Source organism: Camelus ferus, chromosome 17 (assembly GCF_009834535.1).
Source record: "Camelus ferus isolate YT-003-E chromosome 17, BCGSAC_Cfer_1.0, whole genome shotgun sequence".
NCBI lineage: Eukaryota > Metazoa > Chordata > Mammalia > Artiodactyla > Camelidae > Camelus > Camelus ferus.
The window spans coordinates 19,569,071-19,593,564 of NC_045712.1; the positions used below are offsets into that span (position 1 = coordinate 19,569,071).

Here is a 24,494-nt window from a genome sequence, read left to right on the forward strand (position 1 = left end):
TATTCTAATCCTTCCATATTTTTACATAAAAATAGCATACTGTATGTATTATTTTCCCCCTTTATCTTGGAAACATTTTTTTCATTCTTTTTGTACCTATATAATATTATATGTTGGTGTAAAATTTCTGTGTATAAAGGTGTGACTACAAAGTAAACTGCAGAAGAGTAAATCCCAGGTCAGAATCTACAGTTGAATTACCTTCTGTGTGTGTTTTATGAGTATATACTTCCCGCCTACTTTGGTTTTTTTTGTTTTTGTTTTTAAACTTTTTTTGTTGAGTTATAATCATTTTACAATGTTGTGTCAAATTCCAGTGTAGAGCACAATTTTTCAGTTATACGTAAACATACATATATTCATTGTCACATTTTTTTCACAATGAGCTACCACAAGATCTTGTATATATTTCCCCGTGCTATACAGTACAATCTTGTTTATCTATTCTACATATGCCTGTCAGTATCTACAAATTTTGAACTCCTAGTCTATCCCTTCCCACCCTTCTCCCCCTTGACAACCACAAGTTTGTATTCTATGTCTATGAGTCTGTTTCTGTTTTGTATTTATGTTTTTTTTTTTTTTCAGATTCCACTTATGAGTGATCTCATATGGTATTTTTCTTTCTCTTTCTGGCTTATTCCTGCCTACTTTGACAACAGAATATCATCAGACTTGAATTTTTGCTGATCTGCTAGGAGAATTTTCATTTTTTTTTATTACATAAAGGGTTAAGCATATTTTTATGTATTTAAGAATATTTTATATTTCTTTGCCTGTGATCTGTTTGGTTATATTGTTGTCTATTTTTAAATTGAGTAATTGGTCTTTTTCTTAATGATATCTAGGACACGATCAGTCCTAGAAACAGGACTAGGGAGATTAGGCTTTATCTCTGATATGCTTTGCAGATATTTATTATTTGCTTTTTGACTTTGTTTATGGTGGCTTTTGTGCTGCAGAAGCCCTTTTTAGAAATGTAGTTATTAATTTATCTTTCTTTTCTATTATGTCTACTGGTTTTTGAATTATAGTTAGAAATGCCTTCCCCATTCTAAGACAATGTTTTTTTCTAGTACTTTAATATTTTTCTTCTAGTTTATTTTATTCTAGTTTATTATTTGTTAATATTTTATTGAGGATTTTTGAGGCTGTGTTCAGGAGGAATATGATCTTAATTTTCTTTTCTTATAATGTCTTTGTCAAGTTTTGATATCAGGATTATGTTGGCCTTATGAAACAAGTGGGAGGTTTTATCTCTATGTTCCAAAAGAGTTTTGTATAAAATTGTTATTTTTTCTTAAATATTTTAGAGAAACATTCACCAGTGAAACCATTGACCTAGAGCTTCACGGGAAGGATTTTGAAAACAGTGTTAACTTCTAAAATATATAGGGATATTTAGATTTTGTGTTTAATTTTGTGTCAATTTTGGTAAATTGTATTTTTCAAAGAATTTTTCCATTTTTTAAGTTGTTGAGTTTATTGCCATAAAGTTGCTCATAACATTTATTTATTATCTTTTTAATGTTTGTAGGATCTATAGAGATAACTCCTTTTTCATTCCAAATATTGATAATTTTAATTTTCTCTCTATTTTCTTAATCAGCCTAGTTAGAGATTTAGTTATAGTTTATTGTTAACATTTAAGCCTTTGATCATTTTAAAATTTATCCAGATGATACTCTTTTCCTTTCTTATCAGCACCATCCACTACCCCTTTCTTCATAGCAGTGTGTTACTATCATCTCTGGAAGCCATCTTGAGATGAAAGAAAAACAAATTGTCCCAATATCACCAGTAGTATCACTAAATTTTTTGCTTGCTATTTCTTCTTATTCTTTTCAGCCTCCTAATATTGGAAGGTCTTCAGGCTCATTCATCCGTCCTTTTCTCTCTCTACTCTCACTCTCTAGATGCTTTTATTAATCTCATAAAAAAAAAGATGAATTTAAATACCATCTATAAGCTAGCAACGCCCAAATGTTTAACTCCAGCCCAGACCTCTCTTCTAAGTTTTCCAGCTCTTAGTTACATTGATTTTTTTTCCTTTTTTCTTTCTTTCTTTCTTTTTTTAGTTTCTGTTTTATTTCCACTCTTGTCTTTATTTCCTTCCTTCTATTATCTTTGAATTTTGTTTGTTCCTCTTTCTCTAGTTCCTTCAAGTGTAAAGTTAGATTGTTTATTTGAGAATTTTCTTGTTTCCTGAGGTGGCTTGTTTGCTATAAACTTTCTCCTTAGAACCGTTTTTACTGTTTCCCATAGATTTTTGAATGTTGCATTTTCATTTTCATGTGTCTCAAGGTATTTTTAAATTTCCTATTTGAGTTTTTCAGTGACCCAGCGGTTCTCTTTTTTGTGTGTGTATCTGTTGTAAGTTTTTGGTTTGTGGTTGTCAGAAGGGTCATATATAACAATCTATAAATAGGTGTCTATTTTAAGTTGATGATGTCTTAAGTTTGAATGCCTTACATTTTTAGTAACCCCCCAAATGTTTTATGCTTTTGATATCATATTTTACATCTTTTAATTTTTATATCCCTTAACAGCTATTGTAGATATAATTAATTTTACTACTTTTGTGTTTTAACCTTCCTACTAGCTTTATAAGTGGTTGATTCACCTCTATTACTGTATGTTTGCCTTTCCGGTGAGATTTTTCCTTTCATTATTTTTTATATTTTTAGTTGTGGCCTTTTATTTTTCATTTAAGAAGTCCCTTTAGCATTTCATATAAGGTCTTTTTGATGGTGATAAACTCTTACAGCTTTTGCTTGTCTGCAAAACTCTTTCTTTCTCCTTCAAAATGATAACCTTGCCAGGCAGAGTATTCTTGGTTGTAGTTTTTTCCTTTTATTATTTTGAATATATTGTTCCACTTCCTTCTGGCTTGCAGAGTTCTTGCTGAAAAGGGTGCTGATGGTCATATGGGAGTTGCCTTATACGTAACTAGTTGCTTTTCTTTTGCTGCTTTTAAGATTCTCTCTTTATCTTTAATTTTTGTCACTTTAATTATGGTGTGTTTTGGTGTGGACCTACTTGGGTTCATCTTGTTTGGGACTCTATGCCTCCTGGACCAGAATGTTTGTTTCCTTCTCTAGGTTAGGGAAGTTTTCAGCTAATATTTCCTTAGATAAATTTTCTGCCCTTTCTCTCAATTTTCTCCTTCTGGGACCCCTATAACATGAATGTGAGTAGGCTTGATATTGTCTCAGACGTCTCTCAAACTATCCTCGTTTTTTTAAATCTTCTTTTTTCTTTTTTCTGCTCAGCTTGGGTGGTGTCCACTACTCAGTCCTACAGATCACTGATCTGTTCTTCTGTATAATCCTATCTACTTTTGATTTCTACTAATGTATTTTTCATTTCAGTTATTATATTCTTCAGCCCTAATTGGTTCTTCTTTATATTTTATAATTCTTAGTTGAAATTCTCACTGTGTTCATCCATTCTTCTCCTGACTGGATTGCTTCTCTACCCCTCCTACCCATCTTGTTGTCACTCCTTTATATCTTCAGTTATGGACATCTTTTCTGCTAGTCTTCAGGTCATTCTCATAGAGAGTTTCTCTGTAAGTAGTTGTAATTTTGCTGTGCTCATGGGAGGAGATGAGTTCAGGGTCTTTCTGCTCTGCCATCTTGACCCTGCTCCTTCCCCATACCTTTTATGTATTTATGTTACCTCAGTGGCTGAGACACTCAATACAGTGTTGATTTAAAGTATTAATAATAAGTATGCTTATCTTGTTCCTGATTTTAAAGAAAATGTTCTAATATCAGTATCAAGAGCAATGAACTAAGTTTTTTGTAGAATATTTAATTTTTATCTCCAAACAGTTACCTTTTGGCATTTTGGTGCAGGCTTTTCCCCATATATGTTATGTGTGTATGTGTATTTATAACTATATATTATAATATGTTATACTATATATTTCTCCATGTAATATGTAGAATAAACTTAACTTTGTATTTACATAATAATATGACCATTTTAATTACCATAGCTTTATCATATACTTTAATATTTTATAGAACATTTACCCCTTTGCTTTCTTTACCGTTATAATCTTCCTGGGTATGTTTATTTGTGCAGATGAACTTTAGACTAATTTTGTTAGTTTTTCTCCCACTCCAAATCTAACTGTATTTTGATTGGGCTCACTAAATATATTACATAATTTCAAGTGTTTATATATGGAAATCACATGAGTAACTCATTATTATTTCTATTTTCACCATTAGGACTATATCCCTACTGTCTCCATCCTGTGCAATCCTGGAATGAGATCACGTCACTGGAAACAGTTGTCAGAAATTGTAGGCTATGACTTGACTCCAGACTCTGGAACTACACTGAGGAAAGTTTTAAAATTAAACCTTACACCATACTTGGGAAAATTTGAAGTAATAAGTGCAGGTGCAAGCAAGGTAAATATGAAGATCAACTGAAATACCTTATTTGATGAGTTTGTTAATCAAATAATCAGTTTTTGTTGTGAATGTATCGTACTGGATAGCAGTGGGAGGACATAGGGGGAAAGTGGTAGAAGATCACTCTTATTTTTCCCTACAAAGTACGTGCTTCTGTACAACTTCCTTGTCCTGAATCCAGACTACAAATTGTTCCTTTGCTGTCTTCTTGATTCTGCCACATTCTGATATGCATGGATGATATGCTAATCTTGATATATAATTTTCCATTATGAATACAGAATACGTGTGTGTGTATGTGTGGCATGTGATGTTTGTGTATTCTAGTAGAGTAAGTATGGCCTTCTAGTGTTCTTGAAATACACTGAAAACATCTTCAGACTGTAGACTGCAGAAAAACCACTTCAGAGAAAATCCAGCAGGTCTTTCATTCTGTTGTCTAGTTTGATACTGACAGCAGTAGTTTTCAGAGCAAGTGAATTTTTAAAAACTATGTTGTCATTCTCCATAGGACTTTTTAAATTGTTTTAAAATTTTTTCTGACTTAAAGACCGTTGCAGATTATCTTAAGAAAATGGCTGTGTAATGTACCAATGCTTACTGAATTCACTAGGGAAAGGTAATATAGTAAATAAGATCCTTTCTTCATTCTCACAGTCTTTATACTTTCTTCCCTTTTAGGAATTTTCATTAGAGAAAGCCATGCATACAATGATGGGAACTTGGGATGATATTGCTTTTCATATAAGTCTATATCGTGATGCTGGAGTATGTATTCTGTCTTCAGTAGATGAGATTCAGGCTCTGCTTGATGATCAAATTATAAAAACTCAGACAATGAGAGGCTCACCTTTCATCAAACCATTTGAAAAAGAGATCAAGGTATGTTAAATATGATAGTCAACTCTGGTTATTTATAAAAATTGCAATCTTATTACATAAATGCTCTTGTGGAAATAAATCAGTTTATTGGATAGCTTTGGTGAAATATAGGAACAGATTATGTAAAATTAATGTGAAACTATATAGAACAGATCTGAGACATTAACTCTAATGATTTTAAAAAGAACAAATGGTGTTTTATTAAGAAAAATATTCTCCAATGACAGTGATACACTTGGAAGGAAAAAAGTTGGTATTATTTAATCTAAGTTTAGACAGCCTAGATCCCTGTTTCATGCTATATTCTTATAAACAGTAGTGAAGTTTTGTAACACCATTCTTTAATTGTATTTGTGAACAACAGCTTGAGGGTCTTTTAGAGTAATTAATGAATTATTGTCCATTTGAGAAAAACAAATGATATTTGAGGATAAGATTATTTAATATCCTTATAGTTGATGTGGGTAAATATAGAAAGCAAATAAATTATAATAACCAATAGCTTTATAGGTAGTATCTATACTATCTAAAATTCTGACTGGAGACTATATGAAATGGGAAAGAGATCAACAACAAATGGATTTTTTCCCTGATATTTATTAACTTCTAAATATATGCCAGATACTGCTCTAGGGGCTTTGTATTTATTAACCAATTTAATCCCCACAGCAGACCCTCAAGGTAGGCACTGTTACAGTCTGCATTCATAGATAAGGAAAACAAGGCATAGGAGGATAGGTAATTTACCCAAGTTCACACAGCTAATAAATGACAAAGCTGGAATTTTAAACAAGGCACTCTGGTTTTAATTTAAGCATAAATGGTGTTTTTAGAGAACACCTTGGCTTTCAATATTTGGAGAAGATAAAGAGTTGTGTTCTTCCAAAAGACATCATGCTGCATATTTTCCCTTGAATCAGGCTGACCTGCCATTTCCTGATGGCTTTTGCAGAAATTTTTTCGTTTAACAAGGGTGAATTTACAAGACAAACAAAAATATGAGGCCCAATCTCTTGATAAACAGGAATTTAGGTCATGGATTTCAGAACTAAACAGAGATTATATGAATGAGCTTTGGCTAATGAAATATCTGCAGATTCTCAGAGATCTGTGAGAATAAGGAGACTCCCACCCCCTCAAATTGTGTTTACGTAGAGCAAGGTTTCTCAACCCAGCACCGATGATATTTTGGGCTAAATAATTCTTCGTTGTGGGGGCTGACCCATACATTGTAGGAAGGGTTTAGCAGCATCCATAGCCTCTACCCACTAGATATTAGTAGAACCTTCATCTCACCAGTTGTGACAAATGAAAATGCTGCTGGACATTGTCAAATGTCCTTTTGTGTAGGGGCAGAATAGCCCCTAGGTTGATAGCCACTGGTGTAGAGTAGAATATATTCCTGGATGCTTTCTGAGCATGGGATGGTTCACCTAGAGGTTAGGAAATTGGTCTATAACTACAATTATTTGCAATTGTGAGTTTCAATGATTTAGGAAAACTTCAGATCTCCTACTAGAGTTTTTCTAAGCCCATGTGAAATGCCCATAAGTGACTTTGAACTGTTTTAAATTGATTTAAAAATAACAGTAAATTTTAGATAAATATTCCTTGCTACAATTTGTGGGCTTTGTATACCTGGAATTTAGTATAGTGTGTTTTCATTAAGGCCTGGGAGGACCGTTTGATTCGAATACAAGAAACGATTGATGAATGGTTAAAAGTACAAGCTCATTGGCTGTATTTGGAGCCTATTTTTTGTTCTGAGGATATCATGCAACAGATGCCAGAAGAAGGGCGTCAGTTTCAGACAGTAGACCGACATTGGAGGGATATCATGAAGTTTTGCGCAAAAGATCCAAAGGTGAAGTGTTTGTTTTCTCTCTTACAAATAAAGGGGATTATTATTTTTGGCTGTTACAGAAAGCATTTGGCTTTTTTTTTCCAACTACAAAAATAAAACCTGCTCATTGTATACAAACTGGTAAGTTCAGAAAAATATAAAAAAGCATAAAATAATTTTACTTTTCAATTCATAAGATATGCTTACTCATAACTTTAATATAGATAGTGGAGCTGCTTCAAACGTACATTTAATTCACTTGGCTTCTAGTATGTATACTCAGTGGCCCCATCTTATAAAATAAATAGTAAAATAAAATAAAATGAAGAGAGCAAGAGGGTGGGAGAGAAAGAGAGAGAGAGAGAATGAATATGAATGCATATGAGTAATGCAGGTGATTCACCTGATATTCCACTCAGTGACTCTATATGCTTATGAGTGATGGAAAAAAGATATCAGCAGTTCTCTTAGCTGGTCTCACTTGCTATGTGTCTCTCCTAGTGAGTATAGCACCTTGTTGAGTGTGATTCTAATGTTGAAAGACTATGTATTTTTCATACACACAGAATACAAAATTCATACATATACATCCACTTTTTAAAATCTGGTATTCAGTTTAAGAAATAACAATTTGTTTCAACATTGGATGAAAAAGTAGCCATGCTGGACTTACTGAGGGTCAGTAGTCCATGGAAATTTATGAGTTTCAAGGATTTCTTGTACACATTGACTTTAGAACCTTTGTAAGACATTATTTCTTATAGACCAGAAGTCAGCAATTTTTTTCTGCAAAGGGCCACGTGGTAAATATTTTAGGCTTTGTGATACATACAGTCTTTTTCACAACTATTCAGCTCTGCTGCTGTTGTAGCGAGAAAGCAGCCAAAGACAGTATGTAACTGAATATGTGTCCATGCTGCAATAAAACTGTTTTTGGACACTGACATTTTCATGTACCATGAAATGTTATTCTTCCTTTAAATTTTTGAACCTTTTAAAAGTGTAAAAATAATTCTTAGTTTGAGGGCCATACAAAAACTGACAGCACAATGTATACATATATCAAAGCATCAAGATGTGTATCTTAAATATATACAATTTTTATTTGTCAGTTATATCTAATAAAGCTGAAAAACAAGAACAAGAACAACAACAACAAAGAAACTGGTAGTAGACTGGATTTAGCCCATGGGATGTAGTTTGCCAACTCATACCACAGATTGTTATAGTTGACCATTGTGAATGTAAAACTTAAATCACACACAAACCTAACAGACTTCCCACATCATTCAAAAGAATATAGCAGAAATGAAAACATGCATGATAATCTCAATTTCTCAATTGTAACTAGCATCTTTGGATAAGAATATTTATGATTTATTGAATTTTAATAGTTTTATATTACAAAAAATTTTATGATAATTTTCATAAATTTTTTGATGTCTTAACATTTTTAACATATAACATAAACTATTGTATAGATCTTATCATTATATCTGGTACATAAGTGCTGACCCAGACAAATGGGTTTCTTTTAGGTTCTTGCTGCTACTTCTTTAACAGGTTTACTGGAAAAACTACAGAACTGCAATGAACTTTTGGAGAAAATTATGAAGGGCCTGAACGCATATCTTGAAAAAAAAAGACTTTTCTTTCCTCGGTATGATGGATAATCAGTTGTGCTATAATTAAAGCATTTTTTGATGAGTGGTGAATTATAACTAAAGCTTTTATATTTGCATATTTCTCCCTAGTTTTTTCTTCTTATCTAATGATGAAATGTTAGAGATTTTGTCAGAGACCAAAGATCCACTTAGAGTTCAGCCTCATTTAAAAAAATGCTTTGAGGGCATTGCTAAATTGGAGTTCCTTCCCAACCTGGACATTAAAGCCATGTATAGCTCTGAAGGTGAGCGAGTGGAGCTGATTGCCCTTATTTCCACGTCTGCTGCACGAGGTGCTGTGGAAAAGTGGCTCATTCAAGTGGAAGATTTGATGCTCCAGAGTATTCATGATGTGATCGCTGCGGCCAGGCTGGTGTGTTTCCTAGAATTTAATACATATCCTATATCCTGTAAATGCTTTCTTTTAGGAGATTTTGAATGGGTACCAGTAAATTAACACTTAAAGTTCTTACTATTTTAAGCCATTTATTATTTTCTTTACTCTTTGTTTCTAACATTGTTATTAAAATAATAATAGTAGTAAGAATTGTTAATAATATGTGATTAAGTGCTACAAGAGAAAAAAAAGGTGTTGTAAGAAAGAATAATGAGGTGTATATAATTTAGAATGGGAGAGGTGGGTTGCTAGTGATAGGCTCTTAAGAGGAAGTAAACTTGAAACAGAGACCCACAGGATAACTAGGAATTAATCAGGTAAAGAGCAAATGGGAGAGGGTCTAGGTATCCTGTAAAAAGCCTCTAGGATCAGAAAGAACTTCAGACATAGGGGTTAAATGCATGATCTAGTTTACTTATTGCTGTTTATACTCAAACGATTACTTAAAAACTCAAATGAGATGAACAAACATTAAAGGAGGACCTATAATATTTGAGGGAAAAATAACATCTAGGCACTACATGTGCCTCACTTATGCTAATGCAATTAACCTAATCTTGAATGATAAACATCAGTATATTTCTGCCTTTAGGACCAGAAAGGAACAGCTATGTAGTAAAAATGTCATTTTAAAAGGTGCTGCAGCCCAATGTCCAGCTACTCACTTTATATAAGTAAGGAATCCTTTTTCCTTCACCAAAAGCCCTATGAGACTTATCTTCTGGCAGTGACTATCCTGTTCAGCTTCAATGTTCCTGCAGATAAATCTTGACTTTTTCTCTCCTTTTTCGGTTTATAATTCCAAACAAACTAAAACACATAAGAAACAAGCAGCATTATCCATGAAAGTATTTCCTTAATCCATGTAGAAATTTACCTTCTGTGTTCCTAGCAATAGTTCATCCATTCTTTGAAATTTAACCTTCTTTGAAACTTAGGTTAGTTTGTTATTGCATTCACTTATGAATATTGCTAATAAAATGCATTTTAATAATATTTATATTCTCATGTTTAATATTCTTGTATCTAAGATGGTGTTATTGTATTAAAAATGTAGTTTCCATTAGTATCAACCTCATACTTTGCAGTCATTTTTTTCAGTTTTTAATTTGGGATCTGCTATTATCATTTACTTTTGAAATGAGTTATTTTTAAAAAGATTATCCCCCAATAAATGCATTTAAATGCATTTTGAACATAAAAATGTTGGACGAAATGAAAGTGTACTTTGAACTCAAGAAGCACAGATTGTTCAATTGTGTATATTTGAAAACATATAATTGTTCAAATTATATACTCTGGTCATATAAGTTTTTAGAAAAACTATGGATAAATAATAAAAAAGTTCTAGCTACTAGTTCAGCTTTCTAGTAGATTGCATAGTTTTCTTTTCAATTAAATCTTGGCATCAACATACATAACCTATAGACCGATTTATTTTTAACTTTAATAATCTCATATTTCAATATAAAAGAGTAATATGTATTCTATGTAGAAAACTTGACAACTCCCCACAGCAAAGGAACATAAAAATCCTATGAAAAACAACTTCCAGAAGAATCAACAATCAAATTCTTCCAGGGATAACTGATTATTAACATATTGGTGCTCATCTTTCCATTCTTTTATAAATAAACAAATATTTCAAAAATATAATCATAATTTGAAAAAAAAATTTTAAGGTCTTTTAAATAGTCATCTAAAAATTTCATGACTATATACTAGCCTACAAATGTACCAAATATTGTACTTGTCTGTTGTTAAACGTTTAGCTTTATTTTCCCTTTTGTAGCCTTTTAAGTTAGAAATGCTTTTTAATTATTCAGGCTTATCCAGAATCTGCAAGAAAAGACTGGGTTCGAGAGTGGCCAGGCCAAGTTGTACTTTGTGTTTCTCAAATGTTCTGGACTTCTGAGACACAGGAAGTTATAAGTGGTGGGACAGAGGTAAAGAATTATTTCAAATAACATTCTTTTCTATATGCTTTATTTTTTCAAGTTAGCTTATCTATTCTCCTCCCCATTTCTACATGTAGCATTAAAATTGTACAATTATTTAAAAACTTGTTCTTAATATATTACTAGGCTTAGACAAAATCACTCTACTTTATAATTTGCTTCTGTACTGAGCTTCATTGTGAAGCCACAGTTATTTTGTAAAAGAATAAATGTATAAAATACATGTTTTAGCTACTATATAACATTAGTTTATTATTTTGTAGGGATTAAAGAAGTACTACAAAGAACTTCAGAATCAACTAAATGATATTGTAGAGCTTGTAAGAGGAAAATTGTCGAAGCAGACCAGGATTACTCTGGGGGCATTGGTTACTATTGATGTCCATGCTAGAGATGTGGTCATGGACATGATTGATATGGGTATGTGACTTCGGTAATATTAAAGACAAAATATCAATAGCTTCTTGTGAGTGGGTCTTGAGATGAGTTAAGGCCATGGGACCCAAGGCCACGATCAGAGCACGTTTGTAGTATGCAGTAAATAATGGCTGTACGCATGCATCAATTATATAAGATTTAGAACAAAGGAAATAGAAGTACGCATGTGCTAGAGATATTCTGTAAGCCTAATGAACAAAGAAATTCACATTGTGCATGTGCTGGGAGAGAACAGATAAAAGCAGGACAGGTGCATCATAGGCGCACGCACCACCCTGTGGCAATAGAATAAAGTTTTGTTAACCCCATGGTGTCTCCTGCTGAAGTCTGTCCAGTGGTATGGCAACTTCTTGTGTATTTTTTCATTTGGGCCACTCACCTTCTAGAACCCCATGTCAGCCCCGCTGGCTGACACTTCTAGAAACAGACTTACACTATATGTCTTTTTCTCTCTCAAAATAATGTATTTCACATGATCTTTTCTATAAATTAGAAAACATGAGTTATTTTAATATTTGCTGTTATAAAAGATAATTAAAATACCTATTTTTCAAATTATTTCCATTTCAGGGTTATATGGCTTGTTTTGATTTATTTCTTCTAGGTGTCTCAAGTGATACAGATTTCCAGTGGCTTGCTCAACTTCGATATTATTGGGAATATGAGAATGCACGAGTTCATATCATTAACTGCAATGTAAAATATGCTTATGAATATCTTGGGAACTCACCTCGGCTTGTCATTACTCCTCTAACTGACAGGTGTTACAGAACACTGGTACGTGCTTAAATTATTTTGCTTTACACATTAAAGGTTACTTTTTGGTTTGGTGTCATATTTCTTGTCCAAATTTAACATGGCTGTCTTCATTTTATCCTCTAATCTGTAGGGTTGAATATAGTTTATCCTTTCCCAATTGCAAATTCCTCTTATGGAATATTATAGTAATGAATATTTATTGTGGCTGCTTTTGTGGAATTTAAGAGTTTGAATTCTAACGTTTGAAAATTGTGAGTCACTCCCATTGAGGATAAATAGAAAAAGAAAGGCTCTGGAGATTTAAAGAGGAAACCAGGGCTTCGGAAAAGGGTATCAATTATTGCAGTGGATTTCTGGGAGAGATGACAAGAAGATGAGGAAAGTACATGTGGTCCTTAGACCTCCAAGTTAGTTTTGTTGAACAGGAGGGGGAGAGCTGAAATGTCTGCAGGTGGTGCTGAGGTCTGTGCTTGTTGGGAAGCTATGGAAGACAAAGCCATGACTATTGGAAAAAAAAAAAAACCCAAACCTGAGAATACGGTTGCCAGATAAAATACAGTACTCTCAGGTAAATTTGAATTTCAAATAAACAATGAATAATTTGTTAGTATAAATATGTCCTGATTATCACATTGGGCATACTTATACTAACAAATTATTTATTGTTTATCTGATTTTCAAATTTAACTGGGAATCCTGTATTTTTATTTGCTAAATCTGGCAACCCTACCTGGGACTGGAGGAGGAGAATCAAAAGACACCAATTCACCTGTGCTGAGTAAGTAAATTAAAGTGGCTGAGTTCTCTGGAAGGAGAGATGAGATGGGATTATTAGGACAATGATTTTCAAGGGAATGCCCTCAGTGAAAACCTATTTAAGGAAGTGAGGAAAACAGAAGTAAAAGTAAGCAAAGATGTGGTTTCAGCAGATGCATGGCCTTAGCCTGATCTCATGGGGAGCTTTGGAGCAAGAATGGCGTAATAGAGGTACCCCATTTTAAGGCAAAGGGGTCCAGCTTTTCTGTCTCTTGATTGTCATTGGCTTTGGTTCACTCCTGGGGCTGAGGCGGGCCGGGGGTTGTTTGTGAATAAGGGAGGTATAGATGCAATGACCAATAAAGGATTCTTGTAAGGTGCCAATGCATCTCTGATAAAATCTTTCACCAAATTCTCTCCTCAGGAAGCCTCATGAGGGCCAGGCCATGTCTGTCTTGTTCTCTGCTCTAGTGATGAACAAGTACATAGTTACTCCCTCAATATTTCTTGAGTAAATGTCTCAGACCTCAGTGAAATCAGAAGCTGTGAATATTTGTAAGGTGGAAGCTAACAACTTTTGAGTTGTAAAATCAAAGTTGTAAAAACTATAAAGGGGAGAGATTTCCAGCAATCAAGTTAATAGACATTAATAGTATAACATTTACTGTAAATTTAAAACAGGTAAAATATTATCGATATTGCCTTTATTTAATGAATTCTCTATTGTTTTATTTTAGTAAATGAGAAAATATTTAAGATTTTTATAGGTCTATTTATTATTATTTTAAAAAATACTTTTTTTAAGAGCAGTTCTAGGATCACAGCAAAATTAAGCAGAATCAACAGCGTTCCCATATGCGCCCTGTCTCCCCGTATGTACAGTCTTGGTCCTTCAACACTGTTTTATCTAAAAGGAGTTAAGTTTCACAAACTGTCATAGTGGTTTTCATGAAACAGACTTCATAGTTCGAAAAAGTTGACGTAATTTGCATGCTTCTAAAAATTTCCAGCTGTTGTTCTAGTCATTGTGGGGACCTAGAAAGAATTCAGCTATTGCTAATGTTACTTTTAAGAAGCTTAAGGACTAATTGAGAGGGAAAAAAATGTATGTAATTAATTGTGTTATAAGTGTTACCAAACCAGGTTCACTTGCCCAACTTGCAGCAAGCCAAACGCTGAAATGCTGAGGTTTGCTCTAGGTTTTTGTGTGTGTGTTTTTTCTTTTTTTTTTTTTTGTGAGGGGAGGTAATTAGGTTTATTTATTTGTTTATTTTCTTCAGTGGAGGTTCCTGGGGATTGAACCCAGGACCTCATGTATGCTAAGTATATGCGCTCTGCCACTTCAGCTACACTCTGGCTCCATCTCTCCCACAACCTCCCCACCCCCAGATGCTGAGGTTTGAAGCAGAGAAAGGGTTTATTCACAAAGCAGTCAAGCAAGGAGACAGGAACACAGGTCTTAAATCTGCCTCCCTGCAGGCGAAGGGCTCAGGAATTTTATAGGATAAAGCTAAGGTGTGGGGAGCCTGGGGAAAGGTAATGGGAGACAAGAAAACTGTGAGGCAATCATTCCTCTGTGCATACGCAACTCCACAGGTTTCTTCATGGGACAGATGCTCAGGAAATGGTCGAGTTAGCATGCTCTGAGGGTGGAGTTTTTGGCCTCTGACATCAAAATGTCACCGAATGGACACTTGCCCAGATGGAGGGTTGGTGGTCTTAACCAGTCTTAATCAATTCAAGCTTGATTTGACACACCTGACTCCAAATTCCTAAAAAGCAACTTGGGCACACATCCCAGTGCCCAGACTGCGGGACGCTTGGAGGGCCATGCAAGCTTTTATAAAAACAGTGAAAATGAGCCTGACCAGTGAAGACAGGTCACAGTTCACCATTTATCAATGGCTAGCTGATAATTACCCTAGTTTTCACAAGATAGAAAGTAACACTACTGGTAAGAGAAATACAGCACAGTGCTATGGGGATGGAGGAAATGAAGACCAAAACCAAGAGTGGAATGCAATAGCCAGGGGGAATCATAGACAAAATTACATAATGGGTTATTTGTTTATCTTCCAACTGATGGGTCCCTGTTTATTGCATTCACTTTAAGGTGTTCATTCTCTTTGCGGCTAGCCATTGAGATTGCCATTATTGTTCTCTGCAACCATTTTTGTAACCACTTCTAATTAAACCTTTCTGACCAACTATTAACACCTCAAGACTAGATTCTCTTTGTTTTTATAGGCAAATGGGATACGTATGAAGTGTTAGAAGAAAAGGAGATTTGGATACATTTTCACTTTTTTAGATCTTTTAAACTGCTTTTTCTTTGTGCAGCTAAAAGATTGTGTTCTAAAAATTAACTAAATAATGTAATTGTATTACTGCCTCACTGAAGCTACAAATACGACTAAATCCATTTATAAGCAATTGTCCTATTATAGGGTTTTTGTTTATTTTCAGTTAAGCATGGATTTCTTTTCACATTTATTTTTCTTTTCAGGTAGGTGCCTTCTATTTAAACCTTGGAGGTGCTCCAGAAGGGCCAGCAGGCACAGGAAAAACTGAAACCACTAAGGACTTGGCTAAAGCTCTTGCTGTACAGTGTGTGGTATTCAACTGTTCAGATGGACTAGATTATCTAGCAATGGGAAAGGTAAAGTTACACGTTAAATGTTAAAATTTATAGCTAGGTCTAACTGGGTAAACTGAAGCAAACTAATGTTTAAAAAACTGTTTGAATATGGTTCAAGCATTAGTTGAACCTTTTGTTTTTAGGGATAGAGACACTGTTTTTATCCTTAGGGATTTTATTAAGCTTAACTTTCAATTTTGACTTAAAAGGCTAAATATCTATTTTAACAAGTGATGCCCTTTCCTAAGAAAAATCATCTTTTTTCTTGTCCTTAGTTTTTTAAAGGATTGGCTTCTTCTGGTGCTTGGGCTTGCTTTGATGAATTTAATCGAATTGAGCTGGAAGTGCTGTCAGTGGTAGCTCAACAGATTCTTTGCATTCAGAGAGCCATTCAACAGAAGCTGGAAGTGTTTATTTTTGAAGGGACAGAACTTAAGCTCAATCCAAACTGTTTTGTAGCTATTACTATGAATCCTGGCTACGCAGGACGTTCTGAATTGCCAGATAATCTTAAGGTAATATTTTTTAAGAGTGTAAATTTGGTAATCAAAAGTAACAGCATAATCTACTCAAAATGGTATAATTTTCTCACCATGTATCTGTAATCTCCCTTTTACCTTTTCCCATTTGCTGTAAGGTAAGCCTCTAAAAACTTTTTATCTGAATAAAGTTTAGAAAAACTTTTCAATTTTTTTTAATCTAAAAAATATTGGAATACATAAAACTGTTGAAGTGCTGCTGAAAAAATTAGAGTTAATGAAAAGGTGCTGCTTTGGAGGAATAAACTTAAATGTCAGCACATCATCTTTGGGTGCTTATGCTTAGCTTTAAAAATGGTTTTCTTTATGTAAATAATATATTTCATTTATTATATACTTCAGGTTCTTTTTAGAACAGTGGCTATGATGGTTCCAAATTATGCCCTCATAGCAGAAATCTCCCTCTATTCCTATGGATTTTTGAATGCAGAACCTCTGTCTGTGAAGATAGTAATGACCTACAGGCTCTGCTCAGAGCAGCTCTCATCGCAATTTCATTATGACTATGGGATGCGAGCAGTAAAAGCAGTTTTAGTGGCTGCTGGAAATCTCAAACTAAAATTTCCAAATGAAGATGAAGATATACTTGTAAGTATTCAGTGTATACATAGTGAAAGTTTCAGTAGAAAGATAATTTTTTCAGCAAGGTTGATCATGAACTATAAAGAGAGTTGTTGCATTGAGCCTTTTACATGGGGTTGATAGTTTTGGCATTCTGTTTTTCATTGTACTTTATGTGAATCCAAAGGCCTTTTGGTTTGATAAGTGTAACATTGGCTTTTTACTATGGGGATTTCATGGAGCAGCATAAAAGAAACTTTGACTTTTTGTGGGGTTGCGGGGGACAGGCAAACACTGGCAATTAACTTACATTGCACTTTTTGGATGGTTTTAGCTTCTTCGATCAATTAAAGATGTAAATGAACCAAAGTTTTTATCACATGATATACCCTTATTTAATGGAATAACTAGTGACTTATTTCCCGGTGTTAAACTTCCTGAAGCTGACTATCATGTAAGTAAATCTGTGAGAATGACTTGATCTGCAAATAAATTCATCTGGTGACAATAGTTTTCAGAGTTTTATTAAATGAGTGTTTTAGTTTGTTTGGAGGATAAACCCCTATTTTGGCCACTTTAATTAATGAGGAAGAATAAATTTTAGTGCCTTATGTTATATGATACCTGGGTTAACAAGATTCAAAGATAATGTTCATTGTAAGAGAGTAAGTATTTTATTTCCTATCTTGTGATTTATAATGTTTACTACTATATACTATATTATATACTTTAGCAGATAGAAAAGATGATAAACTTAAGTGGCAGAACATCCTATAGCTAATCTAAGTATTTGGTTCTCACATTTAAGTAATGTGCTGCCTTTTTTTATGAAGGAAACAAACCACGTGCATTTCCAATTTCATTTAAATTATATAGACTTTATAACGAGAGCTACATATGTATACACATAAGAAAAGTGCCTACCTCTTAGAGATGTTATATAATGTAAAATCAAATAAATCTTAAACTTAATTACAAAAAACAGTCTCAATTTAATGAGATAGATGATGTATGGCTGAAGCTAAACTATTCTCAGTAATAATCTTTTAAAATATTTTTTCTACCCTGTTTTCTGTCTCCAGTTTTTCTGGGACTCCAATTACTTGTTATGTTAGACCATTTTATACTGTCTCACATGTCTCCTATGCTGGGTTTTTTTTTTTTTAATCTGTGCTTTAGTTTGAACACTTTTATTGACGTGTCTTTAAGATTAATAATCCTTTCCTTGGCTTTGTCCAGTCTGCTAATAAGCCTAGCCAATGAGTTCTTAATTTCACAAATTTAATTTTTTTGGTTTTGTTTAAAGACTCCATTTCTTCGCTTAAATTCTTCATCTTTTCATCTGTTTTTTGTCATACTATGTATTTTCTTGTCATACACATTTACAAAGCTTATTTTAGTGTTCTTCTCTGCCAATTATGACATTTGGCTCACCTGTGAGTTTGTTTTATTTACTTTTTTTTTTCCTACTGATCATCATCTATTTGTGTTAAAAAAATTGTGTAGGAAATAATTGTAGAGGCTGAACTGGTATTATTTTCCTGCAGAAAGACCATGTTTTTCCTTTGTTAAATAGTTAGATTGAGCAGCTGATCAGTTCAATCAGGAGTTGACCTGACCCAGAGTTTTTGTTGCAGAATTATTGAGCTTTAGTTTGCCTCTGGTTTCAAATGTCTTTAGAGTGAGAATTGTCCTACTGTATAATACGGTCCCTCCTCTAACAACATTTTGGCATATAAGCATCCTAAGACTAAGAAAATCTCTCTCTGTGTGCCTTTCCAGCTAAGCCCTGGATATCTCGTGTTACTTCACACTCAGCCAAAACATGGGTAGTGGAAAACCATCTTTGCATCTGAGGCTCCTTCAGATTCAAATCTGTCACACAAGCCCAAATGTCCATTAAAATATCTGTTGGTTTCTCCTTACTTCAGCAAAGTCCCTGTGCCTATAGCAGGCCCAACCCAGTGTCCAACTGCGTCTGTGCTTGCTCCCAAAGGCAAAATTAGCTGTTGACCTGTGTTCACCTAGGAAAGGCTCATCCTTTTCTGAAATTTATTTTCTTTAGACTGATTTGTACCCAGAGCACTCCTGTATCTTTAAAATTTTTATTTTTATAGACTCTCTGTTTATTTCTATTTACTACAGTGTGGAAGGTTGTTTGACTTGTCTTTTTGTATTCTAACCAAAAGTGAAATTCTAGAAAATACTATTAAGAGGCGTGTTTGCATCTAGCATACACCTAATGCTATGGTGCCATGATCATTCATAACTTACAATATGGAATACTAATATTTTTAAGTATTTTAATTCTATTTGTTCCCCCTTTTAATTAAAAAAATTAAGTTTTAAATAATTTATAAATATAAGAAGATACAACTTTCTTATTTCTAAATGAAAAGTCTACATTTGTAAGACATATATGACATGATTTATAATAGCATTTTATAGAAATGCATTCCATTTTTCTTTGATTTTAGGAATTTTTGGAATGTGCTCATGAAGCCTGCAGAGTACACAATCTTCAGCCTGTCAAGTTTTTTCTTGAAAAGATGATCCAGACATATGAAATGATGATTGTTAGACATGGGTAAGATTATAGACAGTCTACCATAGTTACATGTTATTTTTAAGTTAGATTATTAAAACAACTAAAATTTGTGAACCAAGACTCAGCAAACTTTGTGTCATAGGTAGGCTAGCATACCCCCAATCTCCATCCCACTGGCTTAAAAACAAAGATTTGTTTCTCTCCCATGCTGTATGTCCAAAAAGGATTGGTAAGGAGTGCTCATTCAGTGATAAAGCACTAGTGACCGCCACAGTTTGCCCATTTGATCATCAAATATGTTATTTGCTCTACTTCATGCACATAAAATATGCTTTTTCTTTCTTAGGGAAACAACCTAAAAGTTCCAGTCAATCAATGAACCAGACTCAAAGTTCAGGATCTCTAGGAGATGCATGATAGTTGGTGTATCAGATTTAGGAGTTGTTCCACTTGATCCGGAGACCTAAAAATTGCAAAAGACAAGTTATCTGCCCTGCACACATCCAGTGTTACAATAGTGGGTTTACCAGAACAAACACTCCCATTCAGAAACCGAAGAATAGGAGACAAAGCCAAACTTGCTGGTAGCAGTTCTGATACTCAGCTGGGCATGTGGGGTCCCAGTTCCAGGGAGAGATTGACTGTGAAATTATTGGAGTTTAAACTTTAGAACCTGTTATTTGTAGAGGCCCCTTCAGGGAGTCATAATCATTTTATACATAATCTATTATATAAGGTGTTGTTAAAATGACTAGATATTTTATATTCATAATTACATATATATGTATATTTTTCCCTTAGAGAGCCTCCCCCAACCAATTGTATAAACTTAAATCCCCATAAATCCTGGATCTACTTCTGCTTAATTTTGCTCCCTGAGAGGCTTTCCAGTAACTTATCCTCTGTGGACTTTGGTTCAACCTTCTGAGATGTTTTTCCATCTCCATTTTCTTCCCTGACCACATGTGACCTGGACAAAGGAGAAAATATTTTTGGGAACTGAGAAATATTTTCTTCCTGCTTACTGCCTATAGAAAGTTGAGGTCTCAAAGGTCATGATTTTTTTGAAGGCAGAAGTTTTTTAAAAACCCTTTGTATTATGTACATTTTCAAGCCTTTCTAAACTTTCTTGTAGTATCCTTGAACCTATCGGGCTTAGGTGAGAGGGCCACACTTTTACTCTATTTTCCCTGAATTACTTTGTCATCCTGAAATGATTACTGGGAACCATATTAATCTTTCATAGGTTTTAATAAAGTTATACAATGACCCTACCCTTGGTTTGATCCTTGATGCTAGACTGAGTTGATCTTTGTTGTTCAAAAGTTTTGTCAATTTATCTTTTATTAATTGCAGATGAGAATAAATTGTCTCATTCAGTCCCTCAAGTCTATGAATTCTAGACTCCCTTGACTCATTCCTGCTTGCAAACTGACCATATTTTCCTGGACTCATTTCTTTTGTAGTTCCTTGTTAAATACAGCCATAAGCTGCCAATATTTACTAATAATACTCTGTTTACTATCATTTCCCCCTAAAACTGCAGTTCTGTTAGGTATATTATCTATCTTCCAGGTTATCTCAAGTGATAAATTTACCAAATGTTTCATTGTTACATAACATTAATTGCCAATCTTTCAGTCTCCGATAACAGTTAATTTGCCACCCACAACCTAGCCTGTAAGCCAGTGCCAGTTATTTTAGTCTTTTGTATTATGGCAAGAATACCTTCCCCCACTTCTAGGTACCAATTTCAGCCAGTAAGGATGGGCTAGGTTATTCTGTAGAAACAATCAGCACCCAAATCTTAGTGACTTAAAAAGAAGAGTGTATTTCTCATTCATACTGTTTCCACTATAGTTTAACAAGGAGGTTCTGCTCATCATAGCTACTCAGGTCCCAGGCTGTTGGAGCACCAGCTTCTCAACATTATGGGTCACAGTTGTGCTAGAGGGGAAAGAGAGAGGTCTGTAATTTCCCTCACTGGCAATTATCTCACCTCTAGTAGGAAGTAACACCCATCATTTACACATACTATTCCTTAGTCACCTAGAATTCCCACAAGAGGGTAAGGAATATTGCCATGTACCAGGAGAGGGGAGATTCAGAAGTATTTGCAAAGAGCACTAATAACTTCTATAGCAAGTGAAAACTTGAGGAAAAGGGGATCCTTTCTACTTCTCTCCTTTGGAGACCCAAGTCATTTAAAAAATTTTAAGAGTGCACAATTATTTCCATTTTCATTGGAGATTTTTTTATTATACTCTTTTGTAGAGAATGGTATTAATGTTGAGAATTTGATTTAGAGATCAATCAGTTAAGACGTTAAATTATTTCCCTTATGTTTTAGAAAAACTCATATAATTTAAAGATTATGTGTAGTAATGATCATAGGGTAAAATGTTATATACCAATATATAGGCAAATAATTTAATTAACCATTATTCTTTTAGAACCTTATTGTGTAATTACTTCTTTTCCTTAATAGTTTTATGTTAGTAGGAGAGCCTTTTGCTGCTAAAACAAAAGTTCTGCATATGCTGGCTGATACTCTAACTCTTATGAATGAACGTGGCTACGGAGAGGAAGAAAAGGTTGTTTATAGGACTGTAAACCCCAAATCCATTACTATGGGCCAACTTTTTGGACAGTTTGACCCAGTGTCTCATGAGGTAAACTGCAGTATAAACATTCTCAACTCTTGCTGACAGTGTACATTAAGCCAAGAAATTTGAAATGTTTTTGTATTATTTTATAATACAAAATGTACTTTATAGTTTTATAAAGGAAGCTTTCCAACTCTCTTTTTTCCTCCTCAGTGGACTGATGGTATTGTGGCTAACACTTTCAGAGAATTTGCTTTATCAGAAACACCTGATCGGAAATGGGTTGTATTTGATGGTCCCATTGACACTTTGTGGATAGAGAGCATGAACACAGTACTGGATGATAATAAAAAGGTAAATCATCATGATTAAAAGCAAAACAGATGCATGATATGAATATACTTAACACTACTGAACTGTAAAGTTAAAATGGTTAATATGGTAAATATATGGGGTTTTTTTTAATCACAATTAAAAAAAGGTAAAGCAAAGCAGATGTAGACATGCTTAAGCAACATTATGTGTTCAACAGCTAATCATTTCATACTATATATCTAAGATGAAGGATGCAGCAAGTTGACTAAGTTTATAGATTACCTTTTCAATGAAAACTGTGCTGTGGTAAGTTCTTTGCTTCATTTTTTTTTCATAGAATATGAATATATTAAAACTGCTTTAGTAGGAAGGCATAGTAATATAATGGGTGATAATAAGTTGTTAAGTGACTCTAGTCTTAAGGTTTCTTATAGAACTTTAAACTAATATTTTATGAGAAAATTAAAAGCCCTCATTCTTTTTTGAAAAGGTCAACTGCTTCTGTGCTTATATGTGTTACATTACCTTAGAAACTATGAGATATACAAAAGAATGACAAAATGGAACTCTTATAGTGTTTATTTTAATTGAGAGATTACATATGTAAAGTATAAAATGTGCACTAATGTTAAGTTTAGATTCTGATTTTTTTTAACGTATCTGTACACTCACATAACCATCTCCTAGATAAAACTGCATAAAATTTCTTGCACTCTACAGGGTTCACTCCTGTCCCATTGCAATCAGTACAACCTCCCCAGGGGCAATCATTGTTCTGACTTCTATTGTGATAAACTAGTTTTGCCAATTCTTGAACTTCGTGTAAATGGAATCATACTCTTTTGTGTTTTCCTACTTTGGGTTGATATAGTAATCTGTGATATTTATATTAGAGTTCCATTTTATATATGTATGTATTCTTTTATGTCTGTACTAGTATTCCACTATGTTAATATATCACAATTTATTTTTATACTTATATGAAATAACTACTAAATAAGCAAACAAATTTAATGTTTTTAATGTTAATATGCAAACATATACTCCAGTACTTAATCATAGGTGGTTGGTCATTTTTTTCATATCCTTCTTTTCATTCATTCAATCATATTGATTGAGCTAAGAGGCAGAAGTAAGCAGACAAGAAGTAGTGATGATTCAGAAAAGAGAATGTTAATCAGTAGAGTCAAGTCTAAGGATTCAGAGTCAGGTGAAAGAATAGTCTCATATTGGATGAGACGGAGGCAGGAAAGGTGAATGTATGGATTCGACAGTGGAAATTTAAAGGCAAATCCTTTCAATGATTTATTCTTTCTTTGTGAAGTGGTAGGCCCTGGTTCTTTGTACACTAGAGTAGAAAGGGGAAGATTTAAATTAGCCATTATGGAAAATGAGAAAGAGAGCTGACTAGGAAAACATAGAAGCACATCTGAGTGTTTGTTATAGAGAACATGATGGAGTTGAAGACCATGAATTATTTATTAATTGTAGATGCCAAGGTCTGCCTTTTGTGAGATTTTCTATACCAGTCTAAGCACTTTGGATGTGGGTGTAGATAATGTTGCTAGACTGAAAATAGAGAAAGACTTTAAAGATACTGGCATGAGAATGATAGAAGTGCTAGACCATAGAATAGAAGCTACCTAATGAAGGAAGTGAAAACAACAGAGATATGATAATCCCTGTGAAAATGAAGAGCAAATGTAGTAGGAGTCAATGAGTGAGACAGCTGGGATGGATAGGAGGTGATGAGCAGAGACTGGAATGCTTGAAATTATTATTTCAGAATTGCGTGGTGTTCCAGGAGAGAAGGTTCTGGGTATATAAAGTGGATGACTGGAATGGAGTAGTAGGGGAAAGATACATGAAGACAAGGTAGTTGGGTACTGGGGGGCTGCTGTGTTGAGATGTTTCCCTTCATGAACACTGACTGGATCAGGACAGAGTTATAGTAGAGAGAAAGAGATTGAGCCAACCACCAAAGGCTTTATTTAGCCAAGCAAGGATTGTCAAAGGATCAAGTGTTGTACTGGAGGGTGGAGTAGAAGTGGTTGGGAAATAGCATAAGGGAATGAGGAAAATGTTGACTCCACCTCCCCAAATTTGTAGCAAACAGGAGAATATTTGCTGAAATAATCTGGTAGAAAGTTAAAAGTATTC

At 34.0% G+C, this 24,494-nt stretch overlaps 1 protein-coding gene across 2 annotated transcripts in view; it reads left to right on the forward strand.

The window, feature by feature from the left end:
- Positions 1-24,494, forward strand: part of DNAH12 (dynein axonemal heavy chain 12) — a 151,287-nt gene that overhangs the window by 48,437 nt on the left and 78,356 nt on the right. For both annotated transcript variants that reach the window (XM_032458203.1, XM_032458204.1), the window contains 15 exons: positions 4,242-4,427; positions 5,112-5,312; positions 6,982-7,176; positions 8,694-8,815; positions 8,910-9,192; positions 11,043-11,162; positions 11,438-11,594; positions 12,217-12,389; positions 15,634-15,786; positions 16,041-16,280; positions 16,647-16,892; positions 17,200-17,319; positions 19,343-19,452; positions 21,902-22,085; positions 22,233-22,373. In XM_032458203.1, coding sequence (XP_032314094.1) covers positions 4,242-4,427; positions 5,112-5,312; positions 6,982-7,176; positions 8,694-8,815; positions 8,910-9,192; positions 11,043-11,162; positions 11,438-11,594; positions 12,217-12,389; positions 15,634-15,786; positions 16,041-16,280; positions 16,647-16,892; positions 17,200-17,319; positions 19,343-19,452; positions 21,902-22,085; positions 22,233-22,373 — 2,631 coding nt within the window. The remainder of the gene's footprint in view (positions 1-4,241; positions 4,428-5,111; positions 5,313-6,981; positions 7,177-8,693; positions 8,816-8,909; positions 9,193-11,042; positions 11,163-11,437; positions 11,595-12,216; positions 12,390-15,633; positions 15,787-16,040; positions 16,281-16,646; positions 16,893-17,199; positions 17,320-19,342; positions 19,453-21,901; positions 22,086-22,232; positions 22,374-24,494) is intronic.